Source organism: Trachurus japonicus, chromosome 9, assembly GCF_045865225.1.
Source record: "Trachurus japonicus isolate A0001 chromosome 9, Traja_1.0".
NCBI lineage: Eukaryota > Metazoa > Chordata > Actinopteri > Carangiformes > Carangidae > Trachurus > Trachurus japonicus.
In genome coordinates this window covers 31647463-31666854 of record NC_140915.1, presented here as the reverse complement: position 1 = coordinate 31666854, position 19392 = coordinate 31647463, and the positions used below count along the sequence as shown (strand labels likewise).

General features: G+C 44.4%; 2 protein-coding genes across 3 annotated transcripts in view; one reads left to right on the top strand and one right to left on the bottom strand.

The window, feature by feature from the left end:
- Positions 1 to 3240, top strand: part of entrep1 (endosomal transmembrane epsin interactor 1) — a 30385-nt gene extending 27145 nt beyond the window's left edge. The window contains exon 12 of the transcript XR_015036610.1: positions 3138 to 3240. The gene's annotated coding sequence lies outside the window, so the exon portion shown is untranslated. The remainder of the gene's footprint in view (positions 1 to 3137) is intronic.
- On the bottom strand, positions 1745 to 18251 carry apba1a (amyloid beta (A4) precursor protein-binding, family A, member 1a). 2 transcript variants are annotated; one of them, XM_085787394.1, is made up of 12 exons: positions 16584 to 18250; positions 9812 to 9910; positions 9692 to 9731; positions 8850 to 8995; positions 6917 to 6949; positions 6201 to 6287; positions 5690 to 5875; positions 5414 to 5593; positions 4326 to 4538; positions 3360 to 3479; positions 3127 to 3267; positions 1745 to 2029 (listed from the first exon to the last, which is right to left on the bottom strand). In XM_085787394.1, the coding sequence occupies exons 1-12, from the start codon at positions 18135 to 18137 to the stop codon at positions 1958 to 1960; spliced, it is 2871 nt and encodes a 956-aa protein (XP_085643520.1). In that variant the 5' UTR covers positions 18138 to 18250; the 3' UTR covers positions 1745 to 1957. The 2 variants fall into 2 exon arrangements, with proteins under 2 accessions (XP_085643520.1, XP_085643521.1); XM_085787395.1 differs by lacking the exon at positions 6917 to 6949 and having other exon boundaries at positions 16584 to 18251.
- Between the last annotated feature and the right edge of the window lie 1141 nt (positions 18252 to 19392).

The window sequence follows — 19392 nt, the reverse complement described above, 5'->3', positions numbered from 1 at the left end:
TATCACCTCCAGTCACATGACCACCGCTCTCGCAGCCAATGACAATCACGCTTTTAAACGAGTGGCATGCAAGGCAACAGACTGAGACTGGTAAACTGAAGGAGGGAACAGTTAACTAGTTGATAATTTGCTTTTAAACATTCACTTGAACAGCTTCACCATGTTGTAGCCACTGAAGCAGGAAGACCCCTCGCTCCTGTTGGTGCAACTCATGTGATCTCAGCACAGAGAGAACCTGTAGATCGTCAGTGTTGACCAGGAAAAACCTTCACTTCTCCAGCCTGCACAGACCTGAGACCTGGTGATGAAGAGTCTGACCCAGTGGAAGCTGTAGAAGTATGCAGAAGTGACTACTTCAACATACCCCAGTTTTATTTCAGACATGGGGACAATTTATATCTGACCTCTGGTGACCTTTAGAGATCCTTGACTCAAGCAATCCTTTTCCTACATAAGACCATTCATCTTAGGGGCGGGGTCTGTATGAAAGTCTCATTGACCATTACATGATGCAAGAAACGCAAAACTGTCCTGAAAAAATTCAGTCGCCAGGGGTTTGTGGTGAATAAAACAAGCAGCATGTGGAATAAAAAGCCAAAGAACAAAACATTATGGATGTCTACTGTCCCTGTAAAAGTGAATAAAATTGCAATGTGACGTACTGAAAATCCCAAAGGTCAAATATTACATGTCTCCACATCTGAAAACTTGACTCATTTCTACAAACACTGGAGAAGTACATGGTGACATGTTGCCTCCGAGTACAACACCACAGGAAGAACAGAAGATATAGCTGCATGTGTTGAGTTGTTGTATGATGTAATCTCACTCTGTTGGCTTTCTGAGAGGAATAACAATATTAAAATGTCTCATTAAACTTAATTAAAGGCTCTTACAATAAAATTTGCTTAATAAATATGAAATTAATTTTAACACTTGAATAGTTTGATCGTCAAATCAGCTGATCCTAAATGTCATTTGTTGTTAAATGTTGATCCTCTGGACTTACTATTATCGATATGTTTCTGGTAAGAAATGTAATCATCCCCAGCTTTAATTTGTTGTAACATTACTTTGAAAGAAACTGACAACTTCCTGTTGCGTTGATGAATTGGGTGTCATGTCTAATTAATCCATGTAGCAACAGTCATGTCACAGTCTCCAGTTCCTCTATGCTCTTGTTTCCGTCAATGACTCCAGTTTTACATTAAAAGCCCCACAGTGGTCTTCTCTAGACTTTTATTGTGAAACAGGAGCATCACTGACAGAATCTCATAAAAACAACAACAGAAAGAAACCAGAGATCTGTGTTATCTGTGTCAGAAGGACAAAGAGCAGCATAGAGATGTAATTTTAGTGACTTGGTCCAGGACACACAAGTCGAGTGGAGCTACAGAGAAGCCACAACTGAAAAACTACAAGTGCTATGTGTCAGTGTGCAAGATAAAACCATCCTGTTGAACATGTGAGGCGACAGAGGAGCTGCAGTGACGACTCTACAGCGCCATGATGATACAGACTCATTTACACGCTCCCTGTGTGCAGAAAGGTGATACAGGTGAGACAGCAGCATGGAAGGAGTGGCCAGGAAGTGATGGTCAGGCCGTCTTCATGATCTCACTCAGGCTCAGCTCATGGAATACGGTAGAAATAGCGTTGTCTACTTCCTCTAATCAATGTGCTCATCACGCCATTACATATTTTACATGAACATTCACCAGCAAAAACTACCAGGTTTCTGGGAACCGAGACTGTAGACTTCCATTCATTAACTACAACTTCTGCTAAAGTCAGAACCTCCGAGAGAAGATTTGAAGATGAGGCTGAGCAACAGTACGATCCCACCATCAGCTCACTGTGGCCCATCTGCAGAGGGTGGAGGGGTGGAGGACTGATAGGATCTGATGAGGAGTGACAGCAGGAAGTTTAAAGGGAGTGAGGTCAGGGCTTGGTCTTGTTAGATGTAAACAGGCTGCTCCTGGGCAGTCAGCAGGCGGTACATGGCTGCAGGCATTGTCTTCATGTGGATCTGAGACAGAGACACACGCAACAAATCATTTCAAGGCAAGGCAAGGTAATTGTATTCGTATAGCCCATTTTTACAAACAGTTTGTCTCAAAGGGCTTTACACGGCATCAGATGAAAGGCACAGGGGTAAGGAGCCAATCAGTATGGAGTCAATCAGGACAGAGGAGTGGCTCAGAGACAATCAGATGAGGTTCGGGGCCACTAAGAATGGAGGCTCAGAGACTCAGGGCCAGTGAATGAGAGTAAAAGTCAGGTCTCCATGAATTAATTGTGATCTTTATAAATATTCACAGATTTCAGGTTTAACACCCAGAGAAACTAAATCCTCCAAGGCTGAATGGTGGGTCCAGGTGGGCGGGGCATGGTGACTGCTTTGTTGCGACATCACAAAGTCACAGGAAGTACTGACGGCTCAGTTTCTGAATACAGACTGTGCATTTCTCTGTGGACTGAGGCTCTATGTCTTCTAATATTAGTATAACATTGGATGTACAGTATATATTTTCTTTAACGTATGTCCTCATATTCAAATTGTATGTCCTTGCTGCTACTGAAAGATTCAATTTCCTGTGGGATCAATTAAGTATAAGTACTAATACAAAACCTTGACCTGCTTTATAATCACTACACAAATGGACATCTACATTAATACTATGGGACTGTTACCTGTAAGATTAAGATACTCTGTAATTTATTATAAGATAAACTGGATACTCATAATGAAATGTTACTCAGACAGTGGATCTGTTGGTATTTGTATGTATTTCAGTCACATATATGTCTGTGACTGAAATATCTAGTGATTTGTTCTGTAGGTTTGTAGACATCAGTCTCAGTACTGGCCTGGGTCTCTGTCCTAGGAGTCTGTTTTAAAGCCTGCGGTGCTGAGCTGCCCTCACTGGGAGCAGAGGTATGCTCCTTCAGGTGTCATGTAGCTGCTGTTGCTGTTTATAACCAGTAAACAGCTCAGAGGGACGTCCTAGCTGCAGAGCCAATCAGGAGACATCTGATGTCTCCTCTGCCCAGCAGCTGAGCTCTGCCAGTCACCACCAACAGAGAGCAGACACTCTCTGACCCATCATGTCTGTGTCCACTCACCTCTCCCACAGCGTTGGACAGGATGTGAACAATCTTCTCGTGGGGCGTGGCCACCACGCTCTGACTGTTGATCTCGATGATGCGGTGACCCACTCTGACCCCCCCTCGCTCTGCGATGCCCCCACGCATAAGGCTACAGATCTGTTGAGAGAGGGATCACCTCTTTAACACCACATGTCAAACACTTCAACGATGATCAAACACAGAAACACAACCACCGCCATGCTACCCACAATGCCGTTCTGGACACTGAAGCCCAGCTGATAGCGGAGGTCTGGCCGTCTGATGAGGACAGTGGTGACCGGAGGACATCTGACAATGTTCAGCTTGATCCTGGACTGGTTCTTCAGACCCTTCATAATGGAGAAAACATAGTGAGATACTAAGTCAGGATCTTTGACCTGGACTAGTCTTCCTCACAGCTGGAAAACAAACATGTCGTTTATTGTCTGTTTATTTCCTCATCAAGAGGCCGCAGTGTGGAATAAGCCCCAGGTGATGGGAAGCAAAAGAAGGGAATAATGTGGAGACATCTTATGATCAGGAGAAGAATGACAGTGTGAAGAAAGTGATGAGTGTATGAGCAGGAGAGATCACCTGACTGACACGATTCAAAAACCACCTGAAATATGCATATAGATCTAGTAAAGATCATATTAGATTGTGAACCTATTCTTCTTACTTTAATCTTTATTTAACCAGATAGAGACCCATTGCATTCAAGATCTCATTTGCAAGGCGACCTGGTTGAGAGGTCAGCAACACACGTCTTTCAAATGAGCTTTTTTCAACATTTCAATCCTGTTTGCTTTGTTTTTGTGGTTATGAAAGAAGTGCTTATTGTCCATGTGCAATGACTAAAGTTTGTTTTTAAAAAATCCAAGTGTCTCCCTCACATCTTTCCCTCAGCTCATGTCATTTTCTTCCAAGGAGAAGCAGTTATGAAACAGTTTGATACAGCCTGTTCCTCATTTTGATCTGTGCGTGTGGTAGTTCACAAGTTGTGCAGTCGCTCTACTATCTCAGTTATTTCCTGCCTGGATTTCTGCTCTGGTCAATTCAGTAAGATGTTGAGTTTGACAAAGGTTTTTGAACAAAGGTTTTAGAAACAGAGCAGCTGTGAAGCCTGAGTGCACTTCCATAGTAAGTGTCTTTATTCACATCAGCTAACCCTTACCCATCAGCTCCCTCTCCCTCACCTTGATGATGCTCTGGCAGGTGGAGAGCGGCAGTCCCACCAGACTGGTCCCATTGATTGACATGATCTGGTCTCCTATGTTCAGCCTGCCGGACCTCTCAGCTGGCCCGGCGTGCATCATGTTGGCAATGATGACGGTGGGCAGGATGGAGCCCCACCCACTCTCCACGATGACCACGCCTAGAATCTCCCCTTTGCCTTTCTCCACGAACACCTGAGCTCACAGCAGACAGCCACGAGCAGAAACAGAGACAGAGACAACAACAGAATATCAGCAACACTATGCTCATTCTGTATATATATATAACAATGATAACAAAGATGAAAAAACACTTAAGCTGGACAACTCTGCAAGTCTTTGTGCTTTGGCGTCAAAATTCCACTAGTAATGTTAAAGGGATATTTCAACATTTTGGCAAATTCGCCTATTGTCATAATCCATATAGTTTTAGCAGTAGGTTCATTACCTTTAATTGTCGGTGCAAGCTGTTTTTAGATCAGTGGGGCAGAGATTGAAGCTGCTCAGCTAACGCTACAGAGGCTCATGATACTTTCACATTTACCTCATCAAACAAAATTCACAATCCAACAACTCCAAAACACTCTGGTGGACAAGTTGTGACTTGCACATTCACCATGCTATGAAATAATAACGTATAATTATGTAACATTACGACACATGAAGCAAAATACTCGGAACTACTTGCGCTTTTGAAATCACTCCGCCCAGCAGCCGTGTCTGGGATGTAGTTCCAGCTACGCATTTGCCTCGAAAACAACTCTGTCTCGTAACGTTCTGTTATTATCTTATAGTGTGGTGAATGTGCAGGTCACAACTTGTCCACAAGAGTGTTTTGGAGTTGTTGGATTGTGTATTTGATGAGTTTGATGAGGGAAAGCCCGGAAATACCGCGCCTGTGCAGAGCTCACGGCTCTGCCCCGCCGATCTAAAAACAGCTTGCACCGACAATAAAAGGTATTTAACCTACTCGTAAGACTATAGGGATCATTGCAATAGGAGAATTTGCCAAAATGTTGAAATATCTCTTTAAACCAGTGCAGAAGTGTGAGAATAAAACATGTACTTACATCTTTGCAGTTCTCAGACTTGGAGAAGTGGATGAGGTCATCGTTGTACATGTCCTGAGTGTTGAGCAGGTCACTGTACTCCTTCTGGCTCAGGTCCTCAGGGTTGATGCCGTTGGCCCGCAGGAACTCCTGGTAGGCCACGCTGAAGGCCTGACCGATGGACTGAGCGATCAGCTGGGCCTGGAGGACACGGTGGGCAGAATGTTAGAGACTCTTCTTCACGGCATTTTAAGATTTGATCAACCTGTCATCAGAGATCACCAGACTGTGACTCACATCCTCGGACTCAAACACGTGGCAGATCATCTTGTACTGCCGCTTGCTGTCTTGACCTGGGTCCGAGGCCTCCACGCTCTCCTGGGAGTCGGGTCGAGGCATCCTGCGCCGCGCCATCAGAACCACAATGTTACCGATGTCGGCAATGTAGGAGATGGTCCTCAGAGGGTGGTCCATCATGGTGTCCTGCTCAGAAAACCATTCAGTCACAGAAAAGCTCAGTAACCAAACACAGGAAAATTTAATCTGAGCTTTTATAATTTTCTCATCCATGCACTTGGTATCAGTCCATTTTCAATGCCACTTTTTTTTTCTACTATGTGATCCCTCTGATCAGAGTCAGACTGCAGCTATTTCAATTGACTGGTCTTAACTTAACAAGGTTTAATAATCTTCCCTTGGAATTTGGCTTTAGATGATGGATCAAAGCTCTTGACAACACACTAATTTTCTGGTGAATCTTATAGTGTGTGCAATGTGTGTGTGTATGTATGTCTGTGTATGAGATTACCTGGGAGTCAGCATTGAGCACTTTGATTCTCTGTGTGGAGATGAAGAGATCCACTTCTGTCATGGGCTGAGGTTCACCCTCAGGGGCCTACACACACACACACGCACACACACGCACACACACAGATTCATAAAGATAATAAAGAAACATTAACGAGCCAAACATTAGACATTAAACAGACAGAACACACTGAGAAAACAGTTTTAACAGTAATCGGACAGTGATCTGAGAGCTCATCTTAAATCTCACATTCATTCACATTTTTGTGGATTTTGGTTTAAAATGAAAAAAAAAAAAAACTCCCTATATCAATCTGAAATTTACAGCCCATCAAAGAATATTCACCCTGTTCTGTTGCTGTGGGCATTAACATGATGATTTTTATAGGGCAAATAAGTTTAGTACTTTCTGTTCTGTACCCACTTTTGTTTTCCTTCAATCTAATACTAGTTAAGACACACCACATAGCACCTCATATACAATCATTAACAATGCAGCTCCTGTGTCACTGAGCACCACACATGGTAGGTGACACAGACACACACAATGGTACCAACATCAGTCAGCAGATGTTGTTTAAGTGGTTCAGTGTCAGTGCTGTGTTGACTGACATAGTATGTATATTATTCTATCAGAACAGAACAACAGAAGGACAGGACAGTCACACACAGGAGAAAAGAAGCAGTGGAGGAGGAGACAAATATGTGGTACTGCACCTTCTTCCTGTTTTGGGCTAGTTTTTGGGCCGTCTGCAGGAATAAAGCAGGAGAGTTCTGGGTTAGAGCACAGGAGAGACTGGATCACAGGTGTTGGGGGGGGGGGTAGTGTCAGAATGTACTCTGACTTTGTGTGGTTGTGTTTACTGCACTGACTGAACCACGACCAGACCCCCCCCCTCCTATACTCTGAAAGCGGTTCTTGGACTAAGTCCAGCATGAACTCAGAGGAGCACTGTGACCGATGAAGCTCCCTTTGCTGACTGTCAGCAGACCAGCCCCAGGTCACAGAGGTTAGAGTCAGAATTCAGAAAACAGAAGCACATTTTTGGATCTGAGCTTCATGTGTTGAGGCAAACAACACAGACCAAGGTGAAATGCAAGAAGAAACTGGTCTAATTTTACAAAAACAGCCATGGTAAAATAAGACTGTGGCTCCTGGCACCTGCCCTACCCTGGCCTGCATGTTGCTGACTGAGGCATCTCTCACTCAGCCATGACTATCATCACACAGCTGGGAGTCTGCTGTGTTTCCACTATGTGGTGCCAGCTCAACTCTACTCTCCTCTACTCTGCTCTGCTCGCCCTTTATGGGTTTCCATTAGGACAAAGTACCTGGAATCTGCTACCTGGTACTACTTTTCTGGTACCAACTCGGCTGAGGTTCCAAATCAGGTAAATAGGTACTAAAAGGTGACGTGAAAGCACTGCAGACCACTGATTGGTCGAGAATCATCATAAATGCGTGGCATGCACAAATATCCTGCATGGCTAAAAGCAGTTTTAATTCCAGCTGCAGCGCTGTTAATACGTCACTTACTATTAAGTTTTCATATGTTTTCAGCTGAGAAAGTAACTGTTTAGATCCCAATATGTGGTCAGTTTATCCAAATAACACCTTTTTGGAAATTTGCCCTGCTGTTTTCAGAGATGTGTCATCTCAGAGGTGAGTGGCTAGTCTCCTAAAGTGATTGGCTGGTCAAACTCCATTGTCATCTTGGGAGGAAAGGGATCCGATGAAGTCATCTGCAGCTCTTTGGAGATAGCCTTGGGGCTCTGTGTGTACTGTACAAATATAAATGTTTTAAAATGAACAGATCAGTCATTAAATTTAATTTAATTTTATTAAGCGGCCAGCTACTCTAAAGGCGGTAGCTACTATGCTGTAATGGAAACGACCTCCAGAATAGTCTGGCATCCTACCAAAGCTGAGTTCAGTCGAGTTCAGTCGAGCTGGTGCCATGTAGCACTATGTGGTAGCTGCAGTTTGGTAAGTTTATGTTCATCCTGCAGTCAAGTTTTTGCCATAAATCACAGCAGAACAGTTAAAACGGCAAACTTTCTGTATGATGAAAAAATACATAGATTACATCCCTCCAGATGCGTCCAATCATCTCAATGAATTTCATGAACATCTGAGGATTTCACCCCTGACATGACCATACTGTACCTTTTGGGGGCACTAAGCAGTAATAATCATAAGCACAAAAAAAGACTGTCACACTGTGACACTGTGACACTATGTGTGTGTGTAGCTGGAGGCTGGCAGGGAGGAGGGAAGTGAGGAGAGGGGGTTGAAACAGTCAGAGGTAAACACATTACAAGCATTACAGCCAGCAATAGAATAAATCTAAAGATATTCACTCTCTAAGAGGAAATATGACAGCGTTATGTTTATACCTCAGACTGTCAGCTCATCTTTATTTATACAGTAGACTTCATTACATAAAAGCTGTTCATAACATAAATGTCAGTGTACTGACACATCAGTTATCACCCAATTTGTAGAGGATGAGCTAATTTGACTATATTTCTTTTCTGAGAGTCATCATCATCATCTTTTTTCTTTTTTAATTTCATCATCTGTCCCATCCTGCCCTGTGCTCACCAATGAGTGCTACATCACATGAGTTTCTACTGAGTGTGTTGTCACCTTGATACGACTGACAGCCTCCTGAGCCTGCATCATGCGGATGTTCTTGGACGGGGTTTTATCCGACAGCAGCTGGGTGGAGCCCAGGTAGTTGGCTGCGAAGATGATCCCATCGATCAGGTCCTCTGGGTCGCACGGGCCTGGGACTGGAGGAGGAGGAGAGGTTCAGTATCTGTGTCACATCATGTCTGCTCCCACTTTAGGATTCAGACTGACCAACATAACGGAACGTTACGAGACGGAGTTGTTTTCCAGGTAAATACAGAGACTGCTTGCCGAAAAACTGCCCTTAAGGGGAACGCGCATCAGCGGTTTTGCATGAATTTACCTCTAAAACAACTCTGTCTCGTAACGTTGTTATTATCTCATAGCGTGGTGAATGTGCAGGTCACAACTTGTCCACCAGAACGTTTTGGAGTTGTTGGATTGTGTATTTGATGAGTTTGATGAGGAAAACCAAGAAATTCCACTAGCCTCCGTAGCGTAGCTCTGAGCAGCTCACAGCTCTGCTCCGCCGTTCTAAAAATAGCTTGCACCGACAATTAAAGTTAACAAACCTACTGCTATGACTATAGGGATTATGGCAATGGGACGATTTGCCAAAATGTTGAACTATCCCTTTAAGTTATTACTTAAAGGGAAAGTTCAACATTTTATAGTAAAAGATAAATTGCTGTAACTCAGGAAGGAGATTATGACCATATTTACTTGGCTAGGCCGGCTGGTGGAGGCAACATCCATGTTTATGAGTGGCTACTTTATTTCTGGAATGCATCCGTCCCCTCCTACTCACCACCCCCTCAGAGTCTGAGAACCTCTGCACCAGAGGATGGAGCACTCACCTTCTACATATGTAGGGAAGGAGGCGAGGCTTCTCCTGGACTGAGAACAGACAGAGAGGAGGATGTCAGACATTTTTTATGTTGTACAAGCAGTGGAGATCTACTGAAAAGTGAACACACCTCTTTACTGGAGGGGGAGGACTCAAAGCTGTCGTCCTGCAGCAGGTGTCTGTTGGAGGACTCTGCTCCTGAGGGAGAGGGCGAGCCTGAACCAGGAGACTGCAGGGACAGAAGAAGGACACTTTAAACCCTCCAGCCTTCTTTAATCCATGTTACCAAATGAGCAAAGCCGCTGGGACTTTGGTTTTGTTCCTGTACAATCCAGTTAAAGGGATAGTTCAGTTTAAACACCATTTATCCTATTGACTGGCAATTGTAAATATTACAATACGTTTCCAATATTCAAGCCTGAACCTGTTTCTATGATTTCAGACACAACGTGGACTGAACCACTTTGAAACTTTGACTTTAGCCACCAGTGACTGTCCTGAAGTCTCTGCTCCCTCACATTTCTCAAGAAAATCAAGATACAAGGTAAAATGTTTAGTTGAAGAACCTTCACAGCTGGTGATTTAGATTGTGGGAAGAATGTGCTTAGCTTCCTTCTATATATTTAAGACAGTTTAGTTGACTAATGCAAACTGAGACACAGACAAGTCTTGAAAAGTAAAGTAGCTAGATTCCTTCTGCTGCCTCTGGTCTCCTACAGGGGACGGGAGGCAGAGAAACCCATGTGTCACAGATACAGGGAGGAATTGAAAATGAAGCGTCCTGTATCTCCACTGTTTCTGCTCGTACTTGGGTATTTCCATGTAATGCTACTACACACCTCCACTCAATCATATTTATTTGAAAGCTTTTTATTTTAGACACTTGACTGTTCTTCACTGAAACACCTGCACTGTACCAAATTACCTTCTTCACATTAAAATAAATCTGTCTCCATGGACAGATACTGGAAACAGTGTTGAGAGATCAGGGTCTAATATAAACACTGATACCAGCAACATAACAAAGCAACACCACGGAGTGAAAATTCTGACGGGGGGAAAAGACACTTGACACTTGACTTGACAGCAGCTCTGACTCTGCAGCTCATGATGGGTGAGTGTTTTCTGACATTTGGTGAATCTGCTCTTGTTGAAATGCTGCCTCAGGAAATGATCTAAATAAACAGACTGATGTCAGTGAGGTAATCAGGTTTCTCATATCATAGCAATCTGTCTGCAAACTACAAATAGCATGTGTTTGGGTCTAATTCCAGGGAAAACAGAGACTGTATCTGTTTCGAATTAAAGCTCTGTTGAGTTTTTCAGCAGCTGTTGACCTGGAATAATAATTTTAAAAAAATCTTCACTTTCCATATGTCCCTGGAGCTTCATAATCAGAGCTGTGCAACAGTTTAAGGCTCTAAAAAAGATCAGAGACAGTTTTTACTTATCAGGGAACTTCATTGAGATTGTAAATGGGTGATGATGTGTAATAATGTGGGAGTTGTAGTCCTCACCACCAGTACCCTCAACTTCTCTTGAGCTCCTTCAGTGTGAGTAGATCGGCAGGTTTTTACCAGCAACTGAATTTTCCACAGGTGTCCAGGGGATGAGAGTCACTAAAAACACTGGATAACACAGTTTCACCTTTAACTCACTGACACATTCTCTCTCAGAGCAGCTGGGAGTTTGTCAATGAAGATCACGCAGCTGGAAGAAATCAGGCCTGCAGGTTCTTTATGAAGCTTTGAGGGAGTGACGGTTTCTCTTCAACAGGATAGTGAAAGAGGTAAGACCACAGTTCTTCTCTGGGTTATAGGGTTTAATCTCTGTTCATCAAAACAAGTCCAGATTCGTATTCATGACTGTTGAGCAGCTAGTAAACCCAGTAATAGACAGTAATATACGTATATCCCTTAATCACTCCTTCCTAGATGCTGTTCACCAACACTGGCTCACTCTGAGCTCCTTCTCCCCATTACTCATATCATATCAAATACCCTCATGCCCCCTGGATGCCCTCCCTCAAAGTTTTTATCTATTCTGTCCTGGATTACTTCAAACTGCCAGCGTCCAACCAGTTATAAAGTAACTTGAGCTACCATCCTTAAATGTCACTGGCCAGTTTCTGAAGGCCAGTTTTTTGTCTGGAATACAACAATATCTTAAAAATTCAATCAGGTTGCAGCCAACATCAGAGTACTGAGACAGTCCTCCAGCATTTTTTCACAGACGGAGGAGCTGGCCTTGCTGGTTTTCATCATACTTATCAATCAGGAGGTTTTGTGTTCCCGTAACTTCAGTTCATCTTTCTCCCCTCTCAATGGTGTCCCTACAGGGTCAAGTCTTGGACCAATTCTCAATCTACCTGCTCCTCCTCAGTGATGAATCTGCAGACATGGAATATCTTTTCTTTTCTTTATCTTTAAAGCAGATATCAGTGGAATGTTTTTGTTAATATAAGTCCTAAATAGTCCTATTTTCCGTCAGCAATCACTTACATGAAGTATTTTAGCCTAAACACGAGTCTCTCCGTCACTCTGCTCTGCTGTAACCCGAGGAGAAAATTTTCCTTGTGGGATACAAGTGTTATCCAATGAGGGGAGAGAACGGCATGAAGGGCTGTGTGTGCAGCCAAGGGATGCGCGTGAATGTGGTGACGTAGCACGAGGACCAATTGATGCCTGACAAGGGCGGGGGCTGCTAACTCATGGTGCGTTCAAGGAAACTCGTACTTTGTGTTTTTCCTTCCTGTGAAGTCATACCAGTTCGATCTGGTACGAGTTCACGGGTCGGAAGTTACGAGTGGCCGTTATAGGGAACTTTCACAGACAACAGGACGGTAAAAACACGAGCTACGGGTTACCTGGAACGCTACCAAGTCGTAGTTGTGACTTGAAGCTGTAACTTACGGTTTCAAAAGCCTGCCTTGAACACAGCATTAGCCGAAACGGCCGTGCCGCTGTTATCTGCTTTAAGTATGCTGACTTCTCTACAACTCAACTCCAACACAACTGGAGTTATCATCATTGGTCTCTGTTTTTTTTATTAGAAATATTGATCAAATTACTGTAGGCTGATGAACTTTTCAGGATGCTGAAACTGTTGTACAAGCTTTTATTTCTTCATGCCTTATCACTGGAACAGCCTCTGTCAAAACATGTAAAAAAAAATGTCTACAGAGTGTCTTGAAGTTCCATGAGCACATCGCTCCTGTTTTAGTGTCTTTACACTGGCTCCTCGTTTGATTTAGGTCAAGTTTAAGACATTACTGATCAGGAGGTAGAGCAGCTCGTTCACTAACCAGTCAACCAGTCAGTGGTTCGATTCCTGGCTCCTCTGTCTGCATGTCAAAGTGTCCTTGGGCAAGACACCAAACACACACTGACTTGCCCCCCGATGTGTGCACTGGATGTGTGAATAGAGACTAGAAAAGTGCTATATAAGTCCATTTAGCATTCACTTTTAAGGCTCTTCACAACCTGGCTCCTGTACATTTCTACGAACCACCGTGTCCCTCGACATCCTCAAAACTCTCAGGACCTCTATATTAGTAGTAGTTAGAAGTACTTTGTAACTGTGTTTAGAAAAGTGCTATAATGGCCATTTTAATGTCTTTAATTCTTTTATAATAGAGATGTCTCTTCTCTACGGGTCAATCCCAAATGTGGATTCATTCTGAACATTTTCACAGATAAAAAAAAACAACAACCCTGTTCTACATTTTAACTTGCATATACATTACCTCCAAACATGCCCAGTGCTTGGAAGGAAGCTGTTAAAAATTCACCCAACACTTCATATATCATCACATGTCATCAGCTACAGTAACAGCACCTTCACACGGTCACTCTTATTTCTCTAGTTTTTAAGTTCAGTTTTCACAGTAAAGAAAGGTTAATTCTGCTGTTTGTATGTATTTATTATGACTTAATGCTATTGCTACTAATGCTACAACTTGACTTAATACTCTTTTTTAAGTGCAAATAGCTCCATCAGTTACAGAATTAAAGCGTTTGTACAAAACATGGTGATAAAACAGTAGACATGAATGAACCCTCAGAACAGATCCTGTCACCAACCTCCAGGTATCATACTGTACCACTGCTGTTAGAATATGAATGAACCATCAACACACCAGTATAAAACCAAACCATCCACACCTCATCTGTCTCCTGCTGCTCGGTCTGTGATCTCTGCATAGCTTGTTCCTCCTCAAGCTTCTCCACCTGATACATCCAGAAGTTTTCCATGGTGAAGCTGAAGCTCAACCAGAACACAGGCGAACTGGTGTCTGGAGCGCAGGTGTGTGCTCAAATACTGGTGAGGTGACACCCAGGTATCAGGATTCACCATGGAAGCAACAGCCTGTCTGTCTGTCTGTCTGTCTGTCTGTCTGTCTGTCTGTCTGTCTGTCTGTCTGTCTGTCTGTCTGTCTGTTTGTTTGTCTGTCTGTCTGTCTGTCGTGGACCCATGAATGTAAACAGGAAGGCTGTAGCCGATGACTGTGATGTCATCAGGAAACCAGAGCCTGTCTTTCTGCCATTGGATCCTCACTGAATTATTCAACCTGTCTTACCTTCACCTTTCTTTGTCTCACCCTCACTGAATAAATCATCGTCTTTTCAGGCCAAGGACAATGTGTGGAGGAGAAGACAGGCATGTTCAGTCTGTGTGTGTGTGTGTGTGTGTGTGTGCATAGTGACTTTATGTTTAATCTTTTAAACTGTGGCTCATCCCTGTGAAGCAACCTCCTTCTCTCTCTGTGGGGTTTACAGACCCTGTCTATAGGAGGCTGGATGTGTGCAAGTGGACTGTCCCATTTCAGAGGCTCTTTTGAACACAGCTGTCTAACGCAGCCTTATTTTCCTGGGTAACAAAGGAGCCACTGGAATGTCAAGTTTTAAAACGAAACTGAGAGAAGCTGTGTTTCATCGTAATATTAGGTTGTAATAGCCTACAGTACTATGAAATTAGGAAATCATGTTAAGTTGAACTCCAGCATGTTAATACATCTACGTTGAACAACTAGGTACATTTTATGCTATCATGTACTATAATCATGTTAAAAAAATGACTTGGAGTGACTATATTATTCCTCTTTATCATGTTAACACATTTACATTGTACTACTTCTATAATCATGTTAATATATTTAGGATGAATGATCTTATGGAATTTTTTGTATAAATGCTGTGATGATGTAATTGTTGTAATAATTGTTTGATTTAATGTGGACCCCAGGAAGAATAGTCTTCATCTCTGTGAAGTCTAATGGGGATCCAAAGGATACAATAAACAATGAACAAACTTGTAGACTGGACTGGACTTCACTTTTTCCGTGGCCGGAACTAACTCCTACTACCATGTAAAAGGTCTGGCCTTGAACATTCACTTATTGTGTTCCTGCGCCCTGCGCTAAACAAAATAGTACTGTTATATAGTACCTTCTCCTCGTGTGGCTGTGTTTTTTGTTTTTGCATCCAGTTTCATGTCAAACCATTTTACTTCTTCAATTGCTCTTTCAACCAAGGACACTTGATTCATAACATCTGTTATTACCTTACCGGCCTTCGATTCACCAAAATAACCTCAATCACAGCCTCTTTTCTTTCTCTCTCCCTCTTTCCTTGTTTGCATCCAGGTCGCAGGTCGACAAGATGCACCTACATTTTATATGGTGCTCATTGGCTATTCATGGGCGGGGATTTACAGTAACTGCTGATAACCAAAAGCATGTTGTCAATTTACGATTGATTGGGTCTCATCATCATACACACATCGATCAAATTTGAGTTTCCCGCACCGTTCATGAATCTGGAGTAAGTTTTTAGTAACACGTGCAAATCAACACAAAGATTTACTATGATTTTCATGAAAAAACATTATCTGTATCCCAAGTTTCATTGCACGCTGGCATATGAAAGCAAATGGACAGACACCTTTAACCTTCCTCTTGTATTCAGTTTACCACTGACCTGTTTTTAGGTTTTAAATGCATAAAAGTACCACATAAATTTGTTTATAGCATCAAGGCTTTTTTACTTTGTCAGAAACCTCTATTTAGAAAAAATAAAACAAAACATTTTTTGTCACGAAATTCTTAAATGCTCTAGTTAAAATTATGACATTTGTGGTGTTAGGGTCGATTTTGTCCCGGTTATAACGAAAGGAACAATAATGAGAGTTTAAACTGAAATCATAAGTGCAAAACCAACCTTGGATGAGGAAGTCTAACAATGTAACCAAGAGATGAGAAACAAATGGGATGATAAATAATTGTTTTTAGTGTGTTTTACAGCTGATTTAAGACTTGGGTCAAAACCGACCCTAACACAAGAGATGGTAGCAGAAAGCTGACAAGAGGAAGGTTAAATGCCAGCATTGTGTTTCAGCTCAGTTCAGCAGCTAATGGTTCAACTGAACACCAGAGGCTTCAAATCAAACCAAAGATTTTGTGAAAAAAAGTGACACATTGTTGCTAGGTGACAACACACTGGTTACAAAGGGCCAGTGTAACTGCATTGGCCATCGACCTCCTTGATCGATGAACCGCATCATTTATGTGCACGAACAGTGGAAAGCCTCGCACTGACCATCTATAGTTGAACGTGTGGGGAGCAGGATGTGGAGGATCCACGTGCAAACGTTTCTGACTGACTGGCTGATTGTGATTCAGAAAGGGAACAATGCCTGCAGGTGTGTGTCCACCCACTTTTATAAATCCAATTCCATGCTGTTTTTAGATTTTATACGCAATGTACACTTCTGGTAAAGACTCAACGCAGTGTTTTTTAAAAAAAAACCAGGACCTTTGGAGTTCAGCAAAGTAAACCAGGACAGACACTGACATTATCCAATACAATTTGATCAATAGTATACAGAGGTACTGTAGTACTTACATCGCCCCCCAGTGATGGCTGAAGGTCACATTCTGCAGTGGGGCTCAGGTCCTGCCTCATCACCCAGATGGGCTCCTTGGGTTCATCGGGTGTGTAAGGGGATCTCACCGTCCTGGTTTTCACCTCCTCTATGGCCTCCTTGATGTCCTTTATGGCTAGACTGATGGCGTCCCTTTTCTCCTGGCTGTTCCTCACCGACCCGGCCTCCTCCGAGGGGCTGCCTGCCTGCTTTCTGGCCGCCTTCCCTCTGCCGCCGCCTTTGTGGTGTTTATCGGCGTCGGTGTGAGGCTCGGGTGTGAGTTTGTCTTCGTCCTGTGGCAGCTCGTTCTCTTCGTCAATGGTGTCTTCTGCGGTGTGATGAAGACTCTGAGAGCTCAGACTCTCCTTGACCTCGGCCACGATGCTGTCGATGTCTTCCTCTTGCTCGCAGCTGTCGGCGCGGGGGTACGGGGCGAACTCCGCCTCCTTCTCCGGACTGTCCGACTCGCCGTCTGAGCGTTCGTCGTAGTGGCGCAGCCGGGAGCCCACCGCCTCCTGCTGGTGGTAGTCGCCGCCCCCGACCCGGCCTTCCAGCAGCCGGAAGCCGGCCCTCCTCTGTTGGAGAGACTCTGGCTCGCCGGCACCGTCTGCTGCAGACGAAACCACCGTGGGAGCGTCGCAGATCTCCTCGTAAACATGCTCAGACAGAGAGTAAATGTCATATGGCTCAGAATAGGCTTCATCTGCAAGTACGGAATCTAAATTCTCCAAGCTCTGACCGACCAAGATGTCGGCCCTCCCCCCGGCGTGGCCCAGGGGCTGGGTGTAGACGTAGTTGGAGTAGCCAGTACTCAGTATCCCTTCTGCTTCATCCTGTCTCTGCGAGTTCTGGACATCAGGCGGGGGTTGGGGTTGGGGCTGAGGAGGATAGCTGGGATGCGGATGGAGATGCTGCTGCTCTGCCTCGGCGCTCTCAGTGTATCCCTCCGCCTCAGGACGTAGCTGGACTCCGTAGTTCCCCGCCTCGTCCTCCGCCTCCGGATGCCCCTCGGGCTCCAAGGACATCATGACCAGGCCGTCGTCCCCCTCGGCCCGGTCGGTGTGGGTGTGGAAGCCGCTCTCGGTGCTGGCCGAGCGGGCCAGCACAGAGTCGTCCCTCTCTCGTTCATCCTCGTGGGTCATCTCCGCATGGTGCTGCTTCTCCTGCTGTGCTAAGTGCTGCGCTCTCTCCGCCTCCCTCTGCTGCCTCTGCCTGTGTCTCTGCTGCTGGGCTCGGAGCCGGGCCTCGCTGTCCCCCTGCCTGCGATACCGTGTCACTGCGGGTCGAGGGATGGGCTGGGGCTGCTGGGGCTGAGCTCCGTACTGCACCTCCATGTCCTGCTCCTCCTGCGGACGGCGCTGCTGCGCCCTGGTTCTGCCACCGGCGCTCCCTCCGGCCAGGGCTTCAGACCGTCTGTACTGGTTTTCCTGGTTGCTGTGGTTACGGGACCGGCTGTGGCTGTTGTGGCGATGGTGAGGAGGCGCATCGGTCTCCTCCGTCACTTCTTGGCCGAGCTCCATCTCCTGGGGATTCATGGCTGTCTGTTCGGTCCAGTGGCGTCTGAGAAATGTTTTAGGTGTCCATCATCAGCAGGAGAATCTCGGAGGTCGGGGGAAACGGGCTCAAGGAGGAGACTGAAACAGACGGACAGAGACAGAGAACATGAGAGACATACATGTTGACAACAGAATCTGAGAGTTATTTGTGCAGACTTGTGTAACAGGTGGTGCTGGACACACTGACCTGGTCACAACAGCAGTTCAAGTTGAGTTACCAACCAGACAATAACACAGTGTATTGAGTGTTCATTGTGCCATTGACCTTTGACCATTAGCTGTCTGCAGAGTCACTCGGCTCTTGTACAGCAGTGACACAGAAGGATTAAAGGTACATTGTGTAAGTTCTCCTGTTATCTATTCACGAAAATCGATTATTTCATTCAAAAGTACGTTTTTCATTCATCAGTAATTACCAACATCAACAAACTGAAGTGTTCCGGTAAGCTCTGAATTTACCGTTCATATCATTCATATCTACATGGAGCTGGTAAGCTCGGTGCTGGCTGCCATGTCATGTCGCCATGTTTTTACGTTCAGTGGCACCGTGACCGTAGGAAACCACGGAAACTCACCGGAGACACCGGAGCGGTCGAGGTGGCGTCTGTGAAAAGTCACCGTGGTAACGCAGTGAGGACTGTGAGGACGGCACATGAATGCTGCATTCAGGTGCAGTCGGAAAAACGGCCGTCGCTAACAAACCAGGTGTCATTTTAATCACAGAAGTCCAGAGAAAGCCAGTAAAACATGGGTCAGGTAAACAATACGACATCGCCATGACAACATATTGTCACGTGTATTGTTTTGCCTCGTGCTGACGGACCACTTGTTTACATAAAGGCTTGTTTAAGCCGTTACCTGCAGCGGCTGTTGTCCGTCTGCCATCTAACCGATTTCACCTGAATGCAGCATGAAAAATACGACTGAGTTGCTTGCGATCTACAACCGCACCGCTAGATGGGAGTAATTCCTACACAATGTACCTTTAAAGTGGACAGATAGTAGAACAACATATCCATTAAGATTGGAGCTGTGAAGTGATATTGTAGCTTTAATAAAGATTCTATACCACCTTTACAGACCACATTGGACTGAACCAAAGATATCAAGGTGATGAACCAGATACCAGCTAGAATATTATACCTGGTATTTGATATTGAGATGAGTGTCTCCAATATTTAAAGGTACATTGTGTAGGAATTACTCCCATCTAGCATTGCGGTTGTATATCGCA

Coding starts and splice junctions, on each gene's coding strand:
- apba1a (XM_085787394.1), bottom strand. CDS start 18,137: ATGAATCCCCAGGAGATGGAGCTCGGCCAAGAAGTGACGGAGGAGACC. Junction 6,950..8,849: donor AGGCTGTCAGTCGTATCAAG/GTGACAACACAC, acceptor TTATTCCTGCAG/ACGGCCCAAAAACTAGCCCA. Junction 3,268..3,359: donor TCAGTGTCCAGAACGGCATT/GTGGGTAGCATG, acceptor CTCTCTCAACAG/ATCTGTAGCCTTATGCGTGG.